General features: G+C 45.2%; 1 protein-coding gene across 2 annotated transcripts in view; it reads right to left on the bottom strand.

Annotated features, from left to right (window-relative positions):
- The window catches only part of Ranbp16 (Ran-binding protein 16), a 538,645-nt gene extending 516,777 nt beyond the window's left edge, over positions 1 to 21,868 (bottom strand). Inside the window, exon 1 of one of the 2 annotated variants that reach the window (XM_068388421.1) lies at positions 21,723 to 21,868. In XM_068388421.1, coding sequence (XP_068244522.1) covers positions 21,723 to 21,737 — 15 coding nt within the window. In that variant the 5' untranslated portion in view covers positions 21,738 to 21,868. The other variant, XM_068388420.1, reaches the window with a different exon arrangement.
- Between the last annotated feature and the right edge of the window lie 1,772 nt (positions 21,869 to 23,640).

Below are 23,640 nucleotides of genomic sequence, written 5' to 3'. Positions count from 1 at the left end.
CCAAACACTTACAGAAGTTATAATGCATGCGTTTGTTTACTTGAAGTTCGTATGTCGATTGTTTTCACAACGTCCTCAGGAACTTTATAGCAAGGTCAATGTTACCTAAGGTCATAAAAAGAACAAATAGTCAATCATTTTTCCAAACAATGAAGATATAGCGGTCTTTAAATGATGACGCCATCCTTACTGCGTCGTCTACCTGACTGAGTTTGACAGAATCGTAGTTTTCTCTCTCTCTCTCTCTCTCTCTCTCTCTCTCTCTCTCTCTCTCTCTCTCTCTCTCTCTCTCTCTCTCTCTCTCGAATTATCTAAAACTGCCATTTATACAAATACTATAATTCTCTCTCTCTCTCTCTTGAAGTTCGTATGTAGATTGTGCTTTCATAACATCCTCGGGAACTTTATAGCAATGCCAATGTTACCTAAGGTCATAAAAAGAACAAATACTCAATCATTTTTCCAAACAATGAAGATATAGCGGTCTTTAAATGACGACGTCATCCTTACTGCCTCGTCTACCTGACTGAGTTTGACAGAATCGTAGTTTCTCTCTCTCTCTCTCTCTCTCTCTCTCTCTCTCTCTCTCTCTCTCTCTCGAATTATCTAAAACTGCCATTTATACAAATACTATAATTCTCTCTCTCGTGAAGTTCGTATGTAGATTGTGCTTTCATAACATCCTCGGGAACTTTATAGCAATGCCAATGTTACCTAAGGTCATGAAAAGAACAAATAGTCTATCATTTTTCCAAACAATGATGATATAGCGGTCTTTAAATTATGACACATCCTTACTGTCGTCTGCATGACTGAGTTTGACAGAATCATAGTGTGTGTCTCTCTCTCTCTCTCTCTCTCTCTCTCTCTCTCTCTCTCTCTCTCTCTCTCATTATTTAAAACTGCCATTTATACAAATTCTATATTACCAATGTTCAACTCTTAGAATCAAATAATGGTTGATCTCTCTCTCTCTCTCTCTCAATTTGAACTGCCATCTACAGTATATCAACCAAAATGCTATCACTCCAAAATTATATTCATGATCTCTCTCTCTCTCTCAATTTGAACTGCCATCTACAGTATATCAACCAAAATGCTATCACTCCAAAATTATATTCATGATCTCTCTCTCTCTCTCAATTTGAACTGCCATCTACAGTATATCAACAAAAATGCTATCACTCCAAAATTATATTCATGATCTCTCTCTCTCTCTCAATTTGAACTGCCATCTACAGTATATCAACCAAAATGCTATCACTCCAAAATTATATTCATGATCTCTCTCTCAATTTGAACTGCCATCTACAGTATATCAACCAAAATGCTATCACTCCAAAATTATATTCATGATCTCTCTCTCTCTCTCAATTTGAACTGCCATCTACAGTATATCAACCAAAATGCTATCACTCCAAAATTATATTCATGATCTCTCTCTCTCTCTCTCAATTTGAACTGCCATCTACAGTATATCAACCAAAATGCTATCACTCCAAAATTATATTCATGATCTCTCTCTCTCTCTCAATTTTAACTGCCATCTACAGTATATCAACCAAAATGCTATCACTCCAAAATTATATTCATCTCTCTCTCGAATTATTTAAAACTGCCATTTATACAAATTCTATATTACCAATGTTCAACTCTCTTAGAATCAAATAATGTTTGATCTCTCTCTCTCTCTCTCTCTCTCTCTCTCTCTCTCTCTCTCTCTCTCTCTCTCTCTCTCTCTCTCACTCTTGTGTTTCGATATATCATACTTCTGGCAGAAATGAAAGGCATTGGTAGAGGGCAGGTAAATGAAAACTACCAGCTACGAGAACATCAGCAAAGTTTCCAAAGGCATATAGAAATTATAATGCATGTGTTTATTTACTTGAAGTTCGTAAGTAGATTGTGCTTTCACAATGTCCTCTGCAACTTTATAGCTATGCCAATGTTACATAAGGTGATAGAAAGAACAAAAAGTAAGTTGAGAACAAGAAAAAAGAACCAAGAAAGAGGGAAACATGAATAAGAGTACAGAGCTGAAACCTGCTAACCAAAACAAAGGCAACAAGGAGAGATCGCTGGCAACTCTAACATAGGAATAGTAAACTGAGGGTTCAAATACCTCGTTTAGGGTGCATTTATGTAAGAATAAACAATAAAAGTTATCATAATAATATTATCTTGATTTCTTTAAGAAGCGAAAATGTGTCAAATGTTTGGGAGGTCATAACTCAAAAACATACTTATTCACACTTAGGTACATTTTTCTCACTTATTTTTAGGTGGATATTAGAGGGAAAGATATCATTGAAAAGAAGAATAAAAATCCCACAATTCTGTCAGACAAAATTTTGATTTTCTTTTTATATTTTTTTTTCACGATTATTTTCCATCTAGACGAGAAAAAAAAATAAAAATTCATTAAAAAAGAACAGAAAGGAAAATCAAAATTCTGTCAGACAGAATTGTTCGGTTGATAAGAGTAGTTTTTATGGTATAAGTTTCAATACAATTGGTATTATAGTAGTGGGGAAAAATGTACCTAAATTTTTTATCTTAAATCATGATTTTTGCTAATAAATCCAACAGTTTTTGATCAAATGACTTGAAATTTTTATATGATGAAGGTATTATATACAGTATGTCTAAAACATATATAGAAATGGTGTAATTTGGATCATTAGAAAAAAAAATGGCGGACATGGCGGACGGTCCCCTTAAGGCTGAGCGATAGTCTTTCACTGCCGAGACTGAGAGGCGCATTTCTTCTCGCAAATACACAAAGAACTCCGCTATTGCTGGAATAGTGGCATCGAGTGGAGAGATACCCCTTCCACGACACCAACCACAGAAAACTCGCCACTTTGCCTAGTAGACCCCTGCGGATGACCTTCGCAGGTGTCCAGACATCCTGTTCGCCACTTGTTGCGAAAATCCTCTCTCCGCGAGATGCTGGATAGTCTCCAGGCGTGAAGTCGAAGCGAAGCTACGGCTTTATGAAAGATGTTGGGGTGTGGTTGTTTGAGTAGATCGTGTCACGGAGGGAGTTCTCTCGGAAGTTCCGTTAGGAGTTGCAGAAGGTCTGGAAACCATTCTGCGTGATGCCATAGCAGAGCTATAAGGGTCATCGAGAGATTGACTGATATTCTGGTCTTGTTGAGTACCCTCCTCATCAGACAGAACGGGGAAAGGGCGTACACGTCAATGTTGTCCCACCGTTGTTGGAAGGCATCTTGCCAGAGCGCCTTGGGATCTGGGACTGGGGAGCAGTACAGTGGAAGCTTGAAGTTCAGCGCTGTCGCGAACAGATCCACAGTCGGGGAACCCCACAAAGTCAGGACTTTGTTGGCTACTAGATGATCCAAAGACCACTCGGTACTCTCTATCTGAGACACTCTGCCCAGATTGTCGGCGAGCACATTCCTCTTGCCTGTAATGAAACGTGCTGATAGTGGAATCGAGTGGACTTCGGTCCATCTCAGTATCTCTACTGCAAGATGGGATAGCTGCTCCGAAAAGGTACCTCCTTGCTTGTTGATGTAAGCCACTACTGTGGTGTTGTCGCTCATCACCACCACAGAGTGACCTGCCAAGTATAGTTGGAACTGTTGAAGGGCCAAGAAAACGGCCTTCATTTCTAGAAGATTTATATAGAGGCACTTTTCTGATTCTGACCACAGGCCTGAGGTCCTGTGGTGCAGAACGTGGGCCCCCCACCCTTTCTTTGAGGCGTCGGAAAACAGCATCAAATCCAGGCAGAGGATGAGAAGATCCACTCCTCTTCGTATCATCCGGGGAATCGTAACCTTGATTCCACCAGGACTTGAGTCGCCACTGGAGGGATCTCATCCTGAGGCGACCGTTGGGAACTAGACGAGCCAAAGATGAGAGGTGACCGAAGAGACGTAACCACGATTGGGCTGGGAGCTCTTCTCGTCTGAGGAAAGGGCTTGCGACCGTTCTCAGCTTTGCTATCCTGTCATCTGATGGGAAAGCTTTGTGGAGATTGGTGTCTATAATCATGCCTAGGTATACCAGTCTTTGAGTGGGAAGCAGAGAGGACTTCTCGAGATTTACCATGATCCCCAGATCCTGGCAAAGTCCCAGAAGTTTGTCTCGGTGTTGAAGAAGGGATGACTCCGAGTCTGCTAGGATCAGCCAGTCGTCCAGATAACACAGGAGACGGATGCCGATCCTGTGTGCCCACGACGATATTAGGGTGAACACTCTAGTGAAAACCTGTGGTGCTGTGGAGAGACCGAAACACAGCACGTTGAACTGGTACACCTTGTTGTCTAGGCTGAATCTTAAGTACTTCCTTGAAGACGGATGGACTGGGATCTGGAAGTACGCGTCCTTCAGATCCAGTGTACACATGAAGTCTTGCGGTCTCACTGCAAGTCTGACCGTGTCTGCGGTCTCCATGCTGAATGGAGTTTGCTTGACAAACTTGTTCAGAGCCGAGCGATCGATGACCGGTCTCCAGCCTCCAAACTCCTTCTTTACAAGAAAGAGTCGACTGAAGAAGCCTCGAGACCCGTTGAGGACCTCTTGGAGAGAGCCCTTCTTCAACATGGTCTGGACTTCTGCCCGAAGGGCCTGCCCCCTTGCTGATCCCATGGCAAGGGAGCTCAATGACACTGAATTCGTCGTCAGGGGAGGTAGAGATGTTGTGAACGGGACGCGATATCCCTGACTGATTACGGAAATCGTCCAGGAATCGGCCCGAGTTGCTGCCACCTGTCTGCGCAACTTTGTAGGCATCCCCCCACTGGTGGACATGCAAGGGGACTGCCAATCCTAGCGTTTGCGGCCTCGGCTGCTCCCTCTAGGATTCTCCTGGCTAGTACAGTGGTAACGTGTTTGCCTCGCATTCGCGTGGCAAGAGATCGATCCCCACCAAGGGCCGTGAGTTTAAGCTGTTTACTGGGGAGGCTACTGCTGTGGTAGGGCACCACAGTGGGGGGTTGGGCTTGCCCGGCTGACGTTCTGGTGAGCATCTATTCTGATGGAACTGGAACTGAAACCAGACACCTTTAACCTGAAGGACTTCAAGGGGTTAGGAACCACTGTCTTCACTGCCGTTGTCGGTTTCATGGCCTTGGTAGGACGTGGCTGCTGGGGTGCTGGAGGTTTATAGGGCTTGGATGTCAAAGCCCTATGTAGGAGGGAGTCTTGGTGGGACTTCCTCCACCTCTCAGCGGCCTGCTCCACGTCCTTGGGCTCAAACAGGTTCGTTCCCATCATGGAAGAATGTCTGAGCCTGCTGATCTCGGTGCTAGGGACCTTTTGATAGAACCTCTCTGACACCGCATCTCGACGTTTCAAGATGGTGTTTGCCCACAAGTTCGAGACTTGGTGGGCCAGAAACTCGATCGTGCGAGTGCCTGAGAGTAAAAAGGTCTCCATAGCTTTCCTGGTATGTTCTTTGGATAAATCCTCCGAACGTATCAAGATACCTAAGGTCCCTAGCCAGATATCCAGCCACGAAGTGGCCTGCATGGCACACTTCGCAACCTTCTCCTGACTAAGGATCTCAGTTGCCGAGAATGAGACCTGCCAGTTGGAGTCTCTCTCAAGAGGGACTCCCCTGGTAAGCTCTTCCAAAGAATGGTGAAGGGGAAGAGCTAAACAAGACTCCTCTGCTGTACACGAGGAGGTGGGAGAAGCTCGTTGCCGGCACTGGATCGGGTGGAGGAGGCAAGCTCGGAGAACTGGACTGCGATCTTGTCCCTAGCACTCTTAACCCCCTGAGACCAGAGCAAAGCTGCACAGGCCTTAGAGGGTTTTTGAGTCCCAAAAACTCAGTCCATGACCGTGTCTTTGCCCTCTCGAGGAGGAATCTCTGGGTCAGCAAACCCATTGAGAGTCCTCATAAGGGTCAGAACCTGCCAAAACGCATGTTCCGACTCCTACAGCTCTCCTCCTGAAGGACTAGCAGCAAAGTCTCCTGTCCCCAAAGGCTCTTCTTGGGGAGACTCGCGTACGTTCTCAGAGTGACTGGCTGGCTCCAGTCTAAGTCTTGATGAGGACTTTGGTACTGTCTTGGAGTCCTTCGACTCCCTCCTGGGAGGGACGCAGGACTCCAACAACGACGGAGGTAGGCTCTTCTCCGCCCATACCCGAGAAGACATTCCAGCGCGAGGTGAGGTTTCCCTCATTGGTGCAATGGGGGAACGTCTCACCTCACGTGACTCCCCTGAGAACGGGAAGTCTTCGTCCGGAGGGGAGGGAGAAAAAGTCTGTGGGGGGGAGGAGGCCTGCCTCGAAGGCTTGCGAGGAGACAGCTTTGTCCTCGGAAAAGTCACCACGTCTGAAACTCCTCTTTTTCTCTTCAGGGGAGTGGATGCTGCCAAGGATTTGAGGCCCAGCTCAGAGAGAACAGGCTTAAACGCCTGCGTGACCGCTATGATCAGTGCCCCAAACCAAGGCTGCTGACTGACGGCTGCGCTGTCAGACACTCCCTCTGGAGGGACAGGGATCGACCTGGGAGTTTCCATAAGGGGGTTCGCTTGCAAAGAAAAAGAAGTAGAAGAAATGTCCCTGGACCTTCCTGGAACCTTCCCCCCTACCGGCAAGCGCGCTGTTCTGTGCTTGCGCGGGGGGGGGGGGGGGAACCTGACAATGGCAACCCTGCCACGCGTGGGAGGGTATTGGCGATCGCTCTGTGGAATACCCAGGGTCGCGCGCGGGCGATTGTTGGTGTGCACGCGCGCGAGAGCGATGGCGAGGGTGCGAGCGGGCGAGCGAAGGCACATAGGAGCGCGCGCAGGAGACATCAGAGGGTATGCAGGAGGAGGATTGCGCGCTCGCGCGCGCGAGGGTGAATGTTCACGCGCGCAGGATCAGGATGAAGAGCAAATGCAGGCGAGGATGTCGTTGGGCGCGTGCAGGAGACATATCTCTTGCACGCGGCTGCGCAGCTGGACCCTGCGTACGTTGGCGCGCCTCTTGTGTGCGCACATCAGGCTGGGGAGATGGGCGTGGGCGCGCTGGCGAGGGATGGCATGCAGGTGAAGGCGCGTTGGCGAGTAGGGAAAGCCTTTAACTTCCCTATTCCGCCCAGATCCGAACATCGTGGGCGCGCAGGAGATCGTTGGCACGGACAGCGCTGGCTTGCAGGAGAACGTTGGCACGCAGTGATAGCGCTGGCGATCAGGGGAGCGCTGGCGCGCAGGTGAACGCTAGCACGCTTTAGCAAGAACATCGGTAATAGGTGAGCGCTGGCGCGCAGGTGAGCCTTAACGCGCTTGTCAGGAACGTTGGCAGCAGGTGAGCGCTGGCGCGCTATGTCAGCAATGGCAGGTGAGCGCTGACACGCTATCTCCGAAACCTCAATGAGATTAGGAGAACGATGGTGCGCATGCTTGGCATGGCGCATAAGGGACCGTTGCCTGTTTCAGAAAAACAGGATTCGTTGGCGCCCACAGCCCATCAGCTGCCAGGAACGGCGACGGCAGGTCAGCAGGTCTGACGGGTGGACGGTCGGCGTGCCCTATGTAAGGACAACCTTCCACCGAAGGGGATCGCGAACGATCCGCAGAGAGGTCCAGGGTTGTAGCAGGAACAGTCGACGATTGATGACGAGGCTCCTCTGCGGCGGACTGCGGAGACGTTATACCGAAGAGGCGCCTCCTCACACCCTTGTGAGGTGAAGGAAGACCTCTCCGGCGAAGAGGAAGGCGAGCTTTACCCCGTATGCGCCCTCTGGGGGCCGTTGGGTCAGCAAGCTGACCATCAGCAGTCCTCCGAAGAGGAGTCTCTGTGAGTGAACTCCCCCGTGGGGGAGAATCACCGGCAGGAGAGACTTAGTTCCTCCCTCGAAGGATGAGCAGAGGGAGAAAGTAAGCCTTCAGCTACAGCAGGTTGAGCAGTTGCAGAGGTAGAGGATACCGCATCGGATACCTCTGCCACCACAACGTCAACGATAGACAGAGGTTCAACCTTTGCCAAAGTCGGCGACTGCTTGACAGAGGCACCCAACCGGATCATGTCAAACAAGGCTTCCTTGGAGGGCGAACCTTCGAGCCCCAAGGAAGACCAAAGCTAGAATAAATCATTAACATTTACATTAATATTTAATTCCTCCCCCAGGGGAGGAGGTGGCGCTGCCTCGCTAGGGGAGGCAACGTCATCTCCAGAACCCCGAGGTCGGGAAACAGAACTATGGTCAACGCTACCACTCGACGGTCTCTCAGAAGAAACCGATTGAGTGGGAGCTTCGGAGGAGGTTTGGGCAACGGAAGAAGAGTCCTTGGGATTTTTTCTTTTCAAAGAAATCTTCGAAGGAGAAATATCCCGCCTGGACTACTTCTTCCGTCGCCAAAAAAACCTCTCCCACTGGGAAGTAGACCACTCCCTACACTCACCACACTTATTAGTTCTATCACACCGTTGGCCCCTACAATAAGGACAAAGGGTGTGAGGGTCCGTCTCGACCGCCGACAAACGTACCACAAGGGCGGTCGGGTAATACAGGACACTTGCGCATGATAGCAGAGGCCAACTTCACAAACAAACCTGTAGAAGAAAAAGCAAAAAGGCATTAATGGCTGTCAGACAGGCGAGGGTGAGAGCGGACACGTCCGACTACCACCCGAGCCGAGAGCAAAGTGAGCTCAAGCGCAGGTGTGTGTGAGGGGGGTAGCAGGCTACCTTCCCTACACACCCCCCCCCCCCCCCCGCTAACTATAAGTGGGGTAGTAAACCCTCGTTAAAATTCTAATGGCTACGCCAAAAGTAATAACCCCTATTAAATAGTGTGGTTTGTATGTCAGTTACGGAACAATCAAACCATTGTTCTCCAGTCTGGGATAGTGTCATAGCCTCTGTACCATGGTCTTCCACTATCTTGGACGAGGGTTCTCTTGCTTGAGGGTACACTCAGGCACACTATTCTATCTTATTTCTCTTCCTCTTGTTTTGTTAAAGTTTTTATAGTTTATATAGGAAATGTTTATTTTAATGTTACTGTTACTGAAATATTTTATTTTTCCTTGTTTCCTTTCCTCACTGGGCTATTTTCCCTGTTGGAGCGCTTGGACTTATAGCATCCTGCTTTTCCAACCAAGGTTGTAGCTTAGCAAATAATGATAATGATAATAATAATAATATTAATAATAATAATAAAAAGTGAACACAAAATAAAAAGGGTGGTCACATAATCAACATTGCACCCAATGGCTAGCTGGACTCGGAGAGCATGGCTCCCTCATCGCCATAAAATAACAAATTTGTAAGTAATTTGTATTTTTCCTAGTATACAAACCTGGACGGCGCGCAGGAGAGCGCTGACGCGCAGATGAGGGTTGGCGCGCAGCTGGGCGTGGGCGTGTATGCTCAGGCAAAGCCTTGCGTGCAGGAGAACGTAGGCACGTATGCTTATGAGTGCCAGCATAGCGCGTAGAAGAGCTGGGCTCCTGATGCCCTGTATTAGGGTTAGTTGACAAGGTCTGACGAGCGTGAAAGTCAGGTTTCGTTGTCGCGTAGCGTGCATCTGCATCCAGGAAGGGCGTCGGCAGGTCTGTCGGTTGGAAGGTCGACGTGTCCTTTGGAAGGACGACCTTCCACCGAAGGGGATCGCGAACGATCCGCAGAAAGGTCCAGGACCAAAGCAGGAACAGTCGGTGACCGATGACGAGGCTTCTCTGCGGGGGACTGCAACGAAGATGAAGAACCAAAGAGGCGCCTCCTCACCGCAGGTGAAGGAAAGCCTCTCTGGCAAAGAGGAAGGCGAGCCTTGCGACGGATGCGCCCTCTGGGGGCCGTTGGATCAGCAAGCTGACCTTCTGCAGTCCTCCGAAGAGGAGAGTCTGTAAGTGAACTCACCCGAGGGAGAGAAACACCAGCAGGAGAGACTGTTGGACTTAGTTTCTCCCTCGTTGGTTGAACAGGACCGGAGGAACAAAGCCGTCAGCTACCGTAGGGTTTGAAGAGGCAGAGGTGATGGGTGATACCGCATTGGATACCTCTGACACCACAACGTCAACAATCGACAGAGGATCAACCTCTGTCGGAAGAGGCGATTGATTGACAGCGGCACCCAATCGGATGTGGTCAAGTAAGATCTCCTTGGAGGGCGAACCCTCGAGCCCCAAGGACGACCAAAGCTGAAAGAGAGGGATTAGTGACAAATCCTCCTCAGGGGGGAGAGGTGGAGCTGCTTCGCTAGGGGAAGCAACGCCATCTCTCGAACCCCGAGTTTGGTAAACAGTACAACGCCCTACGCTACCACTCGACAGTCTCTCGAAAGAGACCAACCGAGTGGGAGCTTCGGAGGAGGTTTGAGCAACGGAAGAAGTGGCCTTGGCTTTTTCTCCCTTCAAAGAAACCTTCGAAGAAATATCCCGTTTGGACTTCTTCTTCCGTCGCCGCGAAAACCTCCCTACACTCACTACACCTGTTATCGCTATCACACCGTTGGCCCCTACAGGAAGGACATAGGGCGTGAGGATCGGTCTCGACAGCCGACATGAATGTTCCACAGGGGCGGTCGGGAAATCCAGGGTAGGTACGCATAATAACAGAGGCCAACTTCATACACAAACTGTAAAAGTAAAAGCAAAAAAAAGCATTAAGGGCTGCCAATGGCGGCGAGGATGAAAGCGGACACGTCCGACTACCATCCGAGCCGAGAGCAAAAGTGAGCTGAAGCACAGGTGTGCATGTGTGTGTGTGGGGGGGGGTAACAAGCTACCCTCCCCTACCCCTGGTAACTAGCGCAGTGGGTAGTAAACCCTTGTTAAATTTTAATGGCTCGTCATTTCAGCTACGCCGAAAGTAATACCCCTTTTAAATAGCGTGGTTTGTATTCCAGTTACGGAACAAACCCTCCCTCAAAAAGATACAGTATTGGGGACATAAAGTATTATTCTATACTTAGGAGGCACAAGGGAAATGAGTCTTACCTGCAGCGAGGTGAGGTCAGCTATGCTGAGGCTTGCGGAGCTGTTTTCCCCAGAGGGGAGAAGGTGAAAGGCAGAAAGGAGCCAGTCATGCTTACTCATTCACCCCAGAATCAGGGTAACCTCAGCCATCAACCCTCTGCTACTTATCCATCAAGGAGCCTGAGGTGTTTAGACCATTTGTTGTGCGACCACCACAGGACTGATGGAAAAGGTCTCCATGTTCTTGTGGGTTACGTCTTTGCAGGTAGTGGGCCGTGAAGGTCAATTGACACTTCCACATGCCCGTGAAGGCCAATTGACACTTCCACATGCCCACTTAAAAGTATCTGGCCCACAGAGTAGTTTCTTGAACGCCCGGGACATAGCAACGGCACTGACGTTACGAGCTCTGGGTCTTAGGATGGAGGAGTGTCTAGATTGAGAGCAACCTCAATACCTTCCGATCCCAGAGGGAAAGGAAATTCTTGAGATTCTCCTCTTGACCTTCCCCATGCTGGTCAACAGTGCCAACACACGGGGACGAGCTGGTATCGTTCTTTTAAGGCAACACCACAGACTCCTCACTGGGTAAAACCACACTTGATGGGTCTTCAGTTACCGAACGAAGACTCTTAATCAGAAATGGGCTGCACCTAGGGTATACCACACTCAGATTTTGAGTCTTGACAATCAACTCGGGCTGAGGATCACTTCTCCCCGTCTCCTAGAATAGGAGAAATCAGAAGATGGATCATACAACACACTAACTCTCTTGGTCAAAGCCCAATGAGTGGGAAGGGCCGTCTTCCATGTAAGGAAGCGATCTGCTGCCTGGCATAAAGGTTCGTAGAGAGGGGCCTTCAGGGACTGAAGGACCCAAACTGCATTCCCAGGAGGTGGTTGAGATCCGACGAGGCACAAGTTATCGATGGGAGAGAATCCCCTTCCACGACATCAGTCACAAAGGACCAAACACTTAGCCTGGAAGACCGACGCTGAAAAGTGTCTGAGGTGCCTGGACATCTTTTCTGCAACTCGTTGCGAAAGGCCTCTCTGAGAGAGGTGGTGTAGGATCGTCCCAGGCGTGAAGTCAAAGCAAAGCTACAGCTTAGGAAAGAGTTGGCATGTGGCTGCTTGGAAGATCGTGTCGTGGAAGAAGATCCGTCGAAACTTCGTCAGAAGCTGCAGAAGGTCCAGGAACCATTCTGCGGGATGCCATAGCGAAGCTATTGAAACTCCGTCAGGAGATGCAGAAGGTCCGGGAACCATTCTGCTGGATGTCATAGCAAAGCTTTTGGAATTCCGTCAGGAGGTGCAGAAGGTCCAGGAACCATTCTGTGGGATGCCATAGCGAAACTATTGGAGTCATTGATAAGATCTTGCTTATACTGACTTGGTTGAGGACTTTCTCACCAGACTGAATGGGGGAAAAAAGGTGTACACCTCTAAGCTGTCCCACAGATCTTAGAATATATTGTTCAAGGGCCTGGTGAACGGTCAGGCGGGAGCCTGAATTTCAGGGCCGTTGCGAGCATGGCCACAGTCAGGGACCTCACAAAGTTAAGACTTTGCTGGATACAAGATGATTCAAAGGAAATAGGAGCCCACTATCTGAGTGGTCTGTTCAGATTATCTGCAAGCACATTCCTATACCAAGAATGAGGCGAGCGGATGGGGGCACCTAGCTGTCCTCTGTCCATCTGAGGCTTCCTACTCCTATATGGTTCTCTAAGAGGTGAATGCTGGTACCTTTTTGAATCGGGCCAACGGACGAGGATGGAATGGTATATGCCCCCCCCCCTCTCTCTCTCTTTTGATGAATTATAGAGAGCATCAGGTCCAGAGGGAAGACGAGAAGACAGGCCTCTTTGCGGAAGCTCTCGTCTGCAACCCATCATCCGCGGATTGTCCAGCGGTGAGAGGGGGGGGGGGTGAGTGCATAGCAATAAATACACCTCGAGATGTGTAACTAATTGCACATTCTTGCAACGAAGGGGAACAGCCTGTTCTCCCTCCAACTGCCACTAATCCAGTATGGTTGGCCGAATAAGACCGATACCAAACGGTAAACCAGTTAATCAGTACAGCTTATGTTATAATAGCAAATCTCCATAGAGATTGCTTTCCGGACAAGAGACTGTACGGTAATCACCGAACGCATCCAACCAAACCCAAGAGGGGATTGAGAAGTATCTTCAATCTATTGTTGGGTGGGTAAAGAGCATAAGTCTACTACGGAGTAGTACACCGAACTGTGCGCATGACAAGCATACATGTGTAGTTCGACTTAAAAGTCGTGTCCAGAAGTCAGTTGGAGAACGTTGGAAACGTTCGTAACGGAGGTTTCTCCTTCTTAGGACAAAAAACGTTCGTACTTCTCCATCTCTGATCGGTAAACTAGCATTTATATTAAATATTCCCTACTAGGGAACAGATATGCTTATGAGAAGTTTCCAGCCAAAGCCTTTGTAGGAGACTAAGACTTCCAATCAGGGGAAAGGATAAAATGCCTATAAGGAGGCAGAACATAAATGCCGCATGTCTGGTTACAGAAAAGTAGCCAAGTAATGTACTGAATAACCTGGTTTCAGTAAGGGATATAAATATACAACTTAACAGAACGGAGTTCTAATTGGAAGATGAATATAGCCCTTATTGGCAGAAAGATCGCTTGCACGCATATATGTACTCGTCCATTTGCGCTAACGCATGCATATTCTCTGCTCTAACAGGACAAAGAACCTTCTCTATTTCGTCACCCACCAAATCAGAGAGATTAGCAATTTCAAAAGATTTTGGCCAAGGGTGAGAAGGACGTTCGTTTTTGGCTAGAAAATTAAGCTGCAGGGAGCACATAGCTTTCCCGTTTCTAAAGCCAACGTTTTTACTAAAAGCATGAACCTCACTGACCTTTTTAGGTGTTGCTAGGCTTACTAAAAATAGAGTCTTTAGAGACAGATCTTTAAAAGAAGCAGAGCTCAGGGGTTCAAATCTGTCACTCATAAGAAATTTTAAAACTACAGTACGTCCAAATTCCAGGCTGGTGAATCTTGTTGAAGTTTTTTAGAGGTTTCAAAGGATCTAAGCAGATCCTGAAGGTCCTCGTTATTCGAGAGGTCTAATTGTCTATGCCTAAAGACCGTTGCTAACATACTCCTATATCCCTTAATGGTAGAGGAGGAGAAATTGTTCTTTCTTCTAAGTTCTAGAAAGAAATCGGCAATTTGAGCTATAGAGGTACTGGAAGAAGAAACTGAGTTCGTTTTACACCATGCTCTAAAAACTTCCCACTTGGATTGGTACACTCTGATAGTTGGAGTTCTCCTTGCTCTAGCAATAGCCTTGGCTGCCTCCTTCGAAAATCCTCTAGATCTTGCGAGTTTTTCGATAGTCTGAAGGCATTCAGACGTAGAGCTGGGAGATTTAGATGGTTTCTTGCCAAGTGTGGTTGTCTGAGAAGGTCTATTCTCAATGGCAAGCTTCTTGGGACGTCCACCAACCATTCCAGTACCTCTGTTAACCAACCTCTTCACATCCAGAATGGGGCTATCAACGTCAATCTGGTTCCCTCATGAGACACAAACTTTTGCAGAACTTTGAAAGGTGGAAAGGCATACATATCTAGATGTGATCAGTCCATCAGGAACGCGTCTATGTGTGACGCTTCGAGATCCGGAACTGGGGAGCAGTAATTCTCTAGTCTTTTGTTCTTTGAGGTTACGAATAGATCCATCAGGGGACGACCCCATAATCGCCAAAGTTTCTTGCATACCTCTAAATGCAGTGTCCACTCTGTGGGGAGAACTTGGTTCCTCCTGCTGAGGCTGTCTGCCCTCACATTCCTTTCCCCTTGAATGAATCTTGTTAATAGGGAAATATTTCTTTGATGTGCCCAAAATGAGAAGCATTTTTGCTAACTCGTAAAGAGGCCTGTTATGCGTTCCCCCTTGCTTCGCTATGTATGCCAAAGCTGTGGTATTGTCCGCATTGATTTGAATAACTTTGTTTCGTACTAGATTCTCGAACCCCTTGAGAGCTAATAGGACTGCCAACAGTTCCTTCTGGTTGATGTAGAGACTTAGTTGTTGATTTGTCCACAGACCCAAAATCTCTGACTTTCCCAGTGTTGCTCCCCAGCCCAAGTCCGAGGCGTCGGAAAACAACACTAGGTCTGGGCTCTTCTGTTTCAAAGAGAGACCCTCCTGGAGTCTGTTTAAGTTGTTCCATCAACACAGGCACTCTTTTATCTGTTCTGTAAGAGGAATGCTCTCTTTGTCTAGACTGTTCTCTTTGTTCCAATGACAATTGAGATGGAACTGAAGGGGTCGTAAATTTAACTTCTCCAGACACACGAATTGTTCCAGTGAGGAGAGGATTCCCAGGAGACTCATCAACTCCCTCACTGAACAAAGCTCCTTTAAAAAGGCACGAAGCCTTAGGAGAGCTGACTGAATCCTTTCGGGTGATGGAAAAACCTGAAAAGTCAGACTGTGAATCTCCCATCCCCAAATAAAGAATCTTCTGTGAAGGGAGCAATTGAGACTTCTCTACATTTACCAGCAGTCCTAACTCCTTTGCCAGGCTCATCGTTAGACGCAAATCCTCCAGACAGCGATTGAATGATGGGGCTCTTAGTAGCCAATCGTCCAAATACTGGGAGGCCCTGATGCCTCTTGAGTGGAGCATGCTTGCCACATTCATCATGATCTTTGGGAATATCAGAGGGGCGGTAGTAAGGCCGAAGCATAGGGCCCGGAATTGGAATACTTCCTTCCTGTAGACAAACCTTAGATAACATCCTGGAGGTCTAATGAGACCATCCAGTCGCCTTTCCTTACTGCCGCAAAAACTGAACTTTGGTATTCCATTGTAAATTTCGTCTTTTGGACGTAGTTGTTGAGGGCACTTGGGTCCAGGAATGGCCTCCATTCTCCCGAGCTCTTGGGAACCAGGAACAGCCTGTTGTAGAAGCCTGGTGATTCTAAGTCCTTCACCCTCTCTATCGCCTCCTCCTCCAGCAAGAGGGACATTTGGAGTTGCATGGCCTGGCTTTTTATTTCTTCCTTGTATTTGGGAGAAAGATCCACCGGGTTTGAAATTAACGGGGGTTTTGAGATGAAAGGGATTTTGTAGCCCTTCTTTAAAATTTGGACAGACCATGGGTCTGGTCCCTTTTCCTCCCAGGTCTGGCCAAATTTGCGCAGCCTGGCCCCCACTGCTGTCTGAAGGTACAGGCAGTCAGACTCTGCTGCTGCCTGACCTAGAACCTCTTCTTGCTCTGGTCCTTCTATTATCAGGTCTGAAGCTGCTTCTGCCGACTGTTTTTCCTCGAAAAAACTTTGTCGTTTGCGGAAATGTAGAATCATCCTTGAACCCACGAGTAGAAAAGGATGTTGGAAGGACCTTCCTTGCCGACTTAGCGACCAGATCATGAGTAGCCTTTTGAGTGAGGGCAGAAGCTACTTCCTTTACCAGTTCCTGAGGGAAAAGAGAAGGAGAAAGAGCAGCATAGAGCAACTCTGACCTCTGGAATGGAGTGACCCCCACAGAGAGAAAAGAGCACATAGTCTCTCACTTCTTGACCACCCCTGCTGTAAATAAGGCTGCCAATTTATTTGAACCGTCTCTTACAGCTTTGTCCATGCAGGACATAATATGAATAAGATTAGGAGTCTCAGGGTCCTTTAGAGCAGCGACTTTCTTTCCCAAGGTACCCAGAGACCAGTCAAGAAAATTAAAAACCTCAAAAGCTCTATACAGTATATGCCTTTAAGAAGAAGGTCGAATTCAGTTATGGACCAGATGATCTTTGTTCTCCTCATAGCAAAGCGTCGAGAAGAGTCCAAAAAACTTGAGAAGTCGCCCTGAGCAGAGGCAGGAACTCCCAAACCTAAGACGCCTCCTGTTTCATACTAAATAAATACTGGACTTGGAAGCTAACTTGGCTTGTGGAAAAGAAAAGTTTGTCTTTCCTGCAACTCTCTTAGACTGCATCCAGTTCTCCATTAATTTTAATGCTCTCTTAGAAGAGTGTGAGAGAACCATTTTAGTGAACCTTGATGCTTTTGAAGATAAACCAACTGTAAACTCCGATGGAGGGGAGTGAGGAGCTAAAGGAGTAAAATTGTCAGGAAATAATTCTGAGAAAATCAGCATAAGTTTCCTGAAATCAACAGAATGTTGTGTTGTTTTATTTCCTTCATCCTCAGAGGCAATGTCCAATGGTTCATCCAAGGATGAATGATCATCAAGATCCTCTTCAGAAATAATAGCAGCAGGAGTAATCGCTTCTAGTTCTTAAAAGCGCCGCTCGCGCACGCGGGCGTCAGGCGCACGATCAAATGACTCAGCTTGTTTACTTGCTTGGCGCTCACTAAGGTTGCGCTTGGCGTTACATTAATGCGCATGCTGAATTGAAATAGACTGATGTTTGGCGTCATGGTCTGCTTGACAGGAGACGTCACGGTCTGCTTGACAGGAGACGTCACGGTCTCTTTGTTTTAAGTCACGCTTTACTAGGCGCGGTGCGTCACGTTCAGGCGCCTGAGTTCGCACTCAGCTGCTTGGCGCTTGTCGTCGCGCTTAGAATGATGACTCCTGACGTCACGCTCAATGGCTTGACGTTTACTTTCAACAGAAATAGGTACTGCAGGAGTATTAGCAGACTTAAAAGCGGCAATTCTATCACCTCGATCAACATCGCGTGTAAAGGTAGGACGCCTGTCATGACGAACCAACGCTTTGTCGACTGCGGGCTGATAAGAATGCATGAAAGTAGGAAGTTGTTGTTTCATATCAAGCAGCATAGATCACTTAGGATCCTGCTTAGGCCGCCTGTGCGACATCGTTTGCGAAACAGGAGTCGACACTTCCATCACGAATTCTCGCTCTTCGCCGCTCGCATAACGCTCCTCATAAGCGGGAGATTGAATCCAGTCCGATGGAAGCGATGGTGCATGCACCGTAACCTCAGAATCAGGAATAATTTCTGATTCAGTCTGAATCATTGTCAATATCTGACGTTTTGTTAAACCGCTTAAGCGGAGAGCATTGAGTATGCAGCTGAAAGCGCTCTGGCGAGTCCAAATGACTACAACCAGGCCTTTGCGGTGAAGGATCGCGACCTTGCGCGCCTTCATCCGCCTTTCTTATAAGGGGTCTGGAAGCTTGACGCCAGCCTTTTCATTGTTTAGTCTTATCTGAGGATGAGGATAAAAAGCTAACCTCACCTTTCCCATGGTGAGGGGGAGCGATCTGAGACATAGATTCAACAGGAACGCTCGAAGGTACGTCTGCGCGCTTGATGAGGCCTTTCGTTCCCTTTCGCCGATCGACTTTACTTCTCCCATGGGTCCGGGAGCTTGCAAGAGGTCTAAGGCTAGGTGAACGACAAGAACGCGCAGACACACCCTCCACATCACTGAACACATTAACATCACTAATAATATTACCATTTTTGAGCAGATTAACATCGGACAAAATTTGGTCTCTGTCCGCTGCTAGCGATTCCACTCTCGAACCAAGCGCCTGGATCGCTGTCATCATATCTTTCATTGTTGGTTCAGATTGAATAGGATTAGGTTCAGGATCTACCACTATCGGGGAATTAGGTTCAATGATATGTGAAAACGATACATCCCTTGAACGAGAGGAACTACGTCTAATTCTATTCCTTTCCAATTTACGAGTGTAGCGATCATAATCTAACCATTGACTCTCGGATAATTCAAAACACTCTTGACATCTATCCTCAAAATTACATATTTTACCCTGACATTTAATGCAAATTGTATGTGGATCCACAAAGGCTTTTGGAAGCCGAGTTTTACACCCTTTAATGCACTTCCTATATGAAGGGAAGGGGTCAGCCATTTTGAAAATGTAAATAGAGAGATCAAATCAAGCAAGGGTCAAAATTAATTCAAATCAGTAGATATCCAAGAGAATCTGTAAGCTAGTCCAATAAATGCGAAAGTCAAAACCAATAGACAATTGTACATCACCAAGAACAGTTAATTCCTGATAAACGGCGAGTGAATTTCCAAAGCTCTTGCCCATATGGCGGCAGAAAGAAATCTGAGACTAGGAGGGATAGTTCGGCCTAGCTCCATGGTGGCGCTAATGTATACCTGGCATATAAATGCGACGGGCGCGAGTTTTGAATTTCCTGCCGGTCAGTAAGAATAAAGCTATTATATATAACCAGCGGGTAAGTTTAAATGTATATATATATATATATATATATATATATATATATATATATATATATATATATATATATATATATATATAAATCTATATCCACCGATAATAGGGGACCCCCTTTGGGAACCCATGGTTTTGGGTGGGGAAAACATACTGAGGACACAATATATATGTTCTTGGACATAAAATAAATCAATGGAAAACTGCACAAATTATCGGCATCCCATACGGTACTAACCGTATATTTATCATTTATTTGTTGATATTTTGTTGTATTCCCTCCTGTTTGTTCGTATTTATATACCAGTTTTAGAACTTCTGCGCATAAACCCCGCCCCACTTTGTTTTTACCAATAGGATTAGTTGTTTCCTTATAACCCCTCCCCATTTTTCCCCATGTCATTAAAGTATTTTTACCCGCCACATTCAAGGATTCGACTTGACCTAGCCCTTCTTAAACCATATGTACCCTTCCTATTTGTAATACCCACATGTATACATTACGTTTTACGTAAAGATTACTTGTTTCTTATAAACCCCCTCATTTTTACCCACGTCATTCAACTACAGTATTCTACTTGATCTGACCCTTATAATACCGTATGTACCCCTTCTTTTATGTTTCATCCTAACCATATGTTTTATGCAATACCCTTGTTGACATGTTACTTTTTACCCTAGTTATTCAAGTATGAGTCTTGACCCTTTAATAACATTGTTATTTATTCGTTGATGCAATACCCACTTGTATATAATATATATCTTTGTTTTCATACCCCTTTCAACCATTTTCTTCCTTATTACAGCATTTCAATTTATTACCATTAAATAATACATATTATTCTCTTCATTTTAACTTACCATTTTCCCTTCATACCTGTTATTACCTTATCACACCCAGTTTTCACATAAATACTTCCTCTGAACAAGTTTCCTATGCAAGTTGATTCATATTTACTTTGTAGACTCCGTTTTGTTTCTGTTGACCAATCATGTGCCCATACGTATGGAAAGTTTCCACAGGGGAGTTAATATTTCCCCGGCCCCTTTCCTTATCCCTTCAAGTGCTCGTATCAGTCCCTTCCAAAGCCTTTTCCCCTGTAAAGCCTTTGTCCATGTTAAGACTGTTAATATTCTACTCCTTTCGTGTCCTATTAAGGAAATTCCTATAAACTTGTAATGGTTGTAGTTATCCGTACTTAAAGGTCGCAGGGAAGTTTCATGGAAATTACCTGCCAGAAGACCCGGATGATCACCAACTTTCGGCGTCCAGATCATAAATTAAGTCATTATTTTGACTAAGTTTAATACCTGGTTAGTGAATGCAGTTCATCATTCAAGTTATGTTGATGTTAACGTGCGCAGCTCAACGTTACCGCTTGCTCGTGCATACGGAGCTTGATGTTCTAATTTTTGGGCGAGCGAAGCGAGCCTACGGCAGAACAAGAACTATTAGATTTGGAGTAAAACATTGCTGTTAGCGTGCACAGCTCAACCTCCCGCTTGCCAGTACATACGGAGCTTGATGTGTTTATTTTTCGGCGAGCGAAGCGAGCCCATGGCTTAACAAGAACCATTACATTTAGGGTAAAACGTTTTGAATAGAATATACATTTTTCCTTAAGTAAATATGATTTCACCAAATTTGTCTTCATTCAATTGCCCAAACAGAACAACCAGTTCGACTAACTTCTGTGTAGAACGAAGTTAGTTGAACTGGTTGTTATGTTTGTTTGCAATTGAAATGAAGTTCCAATTCGGTTAAACCACGTTACTTACAACAGGGGAGCCTTTGTATATCAGCGGATAGTTCCTCCACCGAGCATGAAATATGGACACCAACTAAACTAAACTTTCCCACCCCTAACCTGAACTAAAAGCCTTGTCCTTACCTACTTACCCAACAGTGGGGCTGACGCTCCCCTGCTACCCCACTTACACTGCTGTATTCTTAGTCAGCCATCATCATACATACACCTTACAACAGGAAAACATTTTCTGTTCGAAACGTTTCCCTGTCCGTAAATATCATTTTACTGCTAATTCTACCACCGGTACCGGTAGTCGACCCTATGACCTGATTAAAACCACTAAGTGTCTCAGCATCGGAATAGGACTACAAACCAAGGACATGTGTTACACGCACAGACGACTGGTAGCCAATAATAAAATTATATTTGCATATACGTTTGATTAGCCTCATACCTTGCTTTGCATTTCATTCGAGTCTAGAAAACTCCCCATTTTACTGGGTGGAATGGTTGTCGGGGCTCAAGGAGATCCCAGTAGATTCGGTCCTGCCTCTAGCGTATTTCTTCTTTTAAAGCTCCGCGATTTACCAGGATTATGTCCAAAACATCAGTTAGTCCTTTTTCCTTCATTAAATGTTAATGTTATAAACAAGGTTATCACGCCGAACGACTTCACAAACTTACAACAATTTCTGAATATGATGAAACTTTGCGTTTTTATTTACCATTTAATTTAAGCAAGAATTTGCTGAAATAATTCCACGAAATTGAGGCACCACTTTTCCTGAGACTGTTGCTCTTTTCTCATTAAGTTAATATGGAGATAGTCATTGACAAAAGTGAATAAACACGAGAAAAATATGATTGTTTTGATGCGTACCTGGTCGTCAGCCATGGTGGTGCTGCCATCTGTCGGTAGCGGCAGGGGTGCCGGGAGACCGAGACCGAGGGGGGTCAGCTGGTTGATTCGCCCAAATTCGAAACAACCCCCCCCCCCCCTTTTTCCCTACCAGTTCCTAACGAAGAACATTTAGATTAACAACCTTTCGTCAACGTACTTACTTATCTACAGTAACGACTACACAATCCCTATTCTAATTCTTTGACCGTAGCTCAACAAGAAACAATAGAGTTATTATTGTTACTATTATTATCATTATTATTATTATTATCATTACTAGGCCTATTATTATTATTATTATTATTTGCTAAACTGCAACCCTGGTTGAAAAACAAGTGCTATAAACCCAATGGCTCCATTATTATTATTATTATTATTATTATTATTATTATTATTATTATTATTACCCTAGTTGAAAAAGCAAGATGTTATAAGCCCAGGGGCAGCAACAGGGAAAATAACCAAGTGAGGAAAGGAAACAAGGAATGATCAAATATTTTAGGAACAGTAACAACACTAAAATAAATTTCCTATATAAACTATGAAAACTTTAACAAAACAAGAGGAAGAGAAATTAGCCAGAATAGCGTGACTGACTGTACCCTCAAGCAAGAGATCTCTAACCCAAGACAGTGGAAGACCAAGGTACAGCGACTATGACACTACCCAAGACTAGAGAACACTGGTTTGATTTGGCGTGTCCTTCTCCTAGAAGAGCTGCATACCATAGCTAAAGAGTCTGTTTTCCAACAGGGAAAATAGCCCAGTAAGGAAATAAATAAACTACAAAAGAACTAATTAACAATTAAATTAAGATATTTTAAGAATAGTAGCATTAAAATAAATCTTGCTCATATAAACTATAAAAAAAGAAAAACTTTTAAAAAGTAGGAGAAATAAGATAGAACCGTGTGACCGATGTTACCCTCAAGCAAGACCATGGTACAGAGACTATGGCACTATCAAAGACTAGAGAACAATGATTTGATTTTGGAGTGTCCTCCTAGAATAGCTGCTTACCATAGCTAAAGAGTCTCTTCTAGTTCTACACTTACTAAGAGGAAAGTAGACGAATTGTTTGGTAGTCTCAGTGTTGTCAGGTGTATGAAGACAGAGGAGAGTATGTACAGAATAGGCCACCAGACTATTTAGTGCATGTATAGGCAAAGAGAAAATGAGCCGTAACCAAATAGAAGGATCCACTGTACTACTGTCTCGCTGGTCAAATGACCCAATAACTCTCTAGGGTAGTATCTCAAAGAGTGGCTGGTGGTCTGGCCATTATTCAACCTAAATCGTACTTTTGTACTTGATAAAAGGTATATGCAGATTTGATAGAGACAGTTTTTTTATTTACCAGCGAAAGCAAGGTATGTAAAATGAAAATTTGCCAGTAAGTTACAGTAAAACATTTAAGAAAGATGTCCTAACCGTATACTATGAAGAGTTGCTGCTACTAGAAATTCAACTTACTAGAACATGGTCACGTTTTGTATAATGATAGAGAAAACAAAAGTGCAACAACTGATTTAATAAGCATTACAATTTCGATTTAATCTTTAGATAATAAATCATATATATATATATATATATATATATATATATATATATATATATATATATATATATATATATATATATATATATATATATATATATATATATATATATATATATATATATATATATATTAAGGATTTTTTTCGTAGAAAAAAAGTTCTTATCTGAACAAGGACACTGAAACTGTACACTTTGCACTTAATGGATTGATGACAATGGGAAAGGAAATTATAGGCTACCCATAGCTATGTATTGTGTTATTGTGAGGACAAGATGAGCAGAGAGAGACTAACAATTTATGGACATGCAACGGTCACTATATTACAGAGTGCGGACG

The sequence above is a fragment of the Palaemon carinicauda genome, chromosome 15 (genome assembly GCF_036898095.1).
Source record: "Palaemon carinicauda isolate YSFRI2023 chromosome 15, ASM3689809v2, whole genome shotgun sequence".
Lineage (NCBI taxonomy): Eukaryota > Metazoa > Arthropoda > Malacostraca > Decapoda > Palaemonidae > Palaemon > Palaemon carinicauda.
This window is presented reverse-complemented; position numbering and strand designations above follow the sequence as displayed.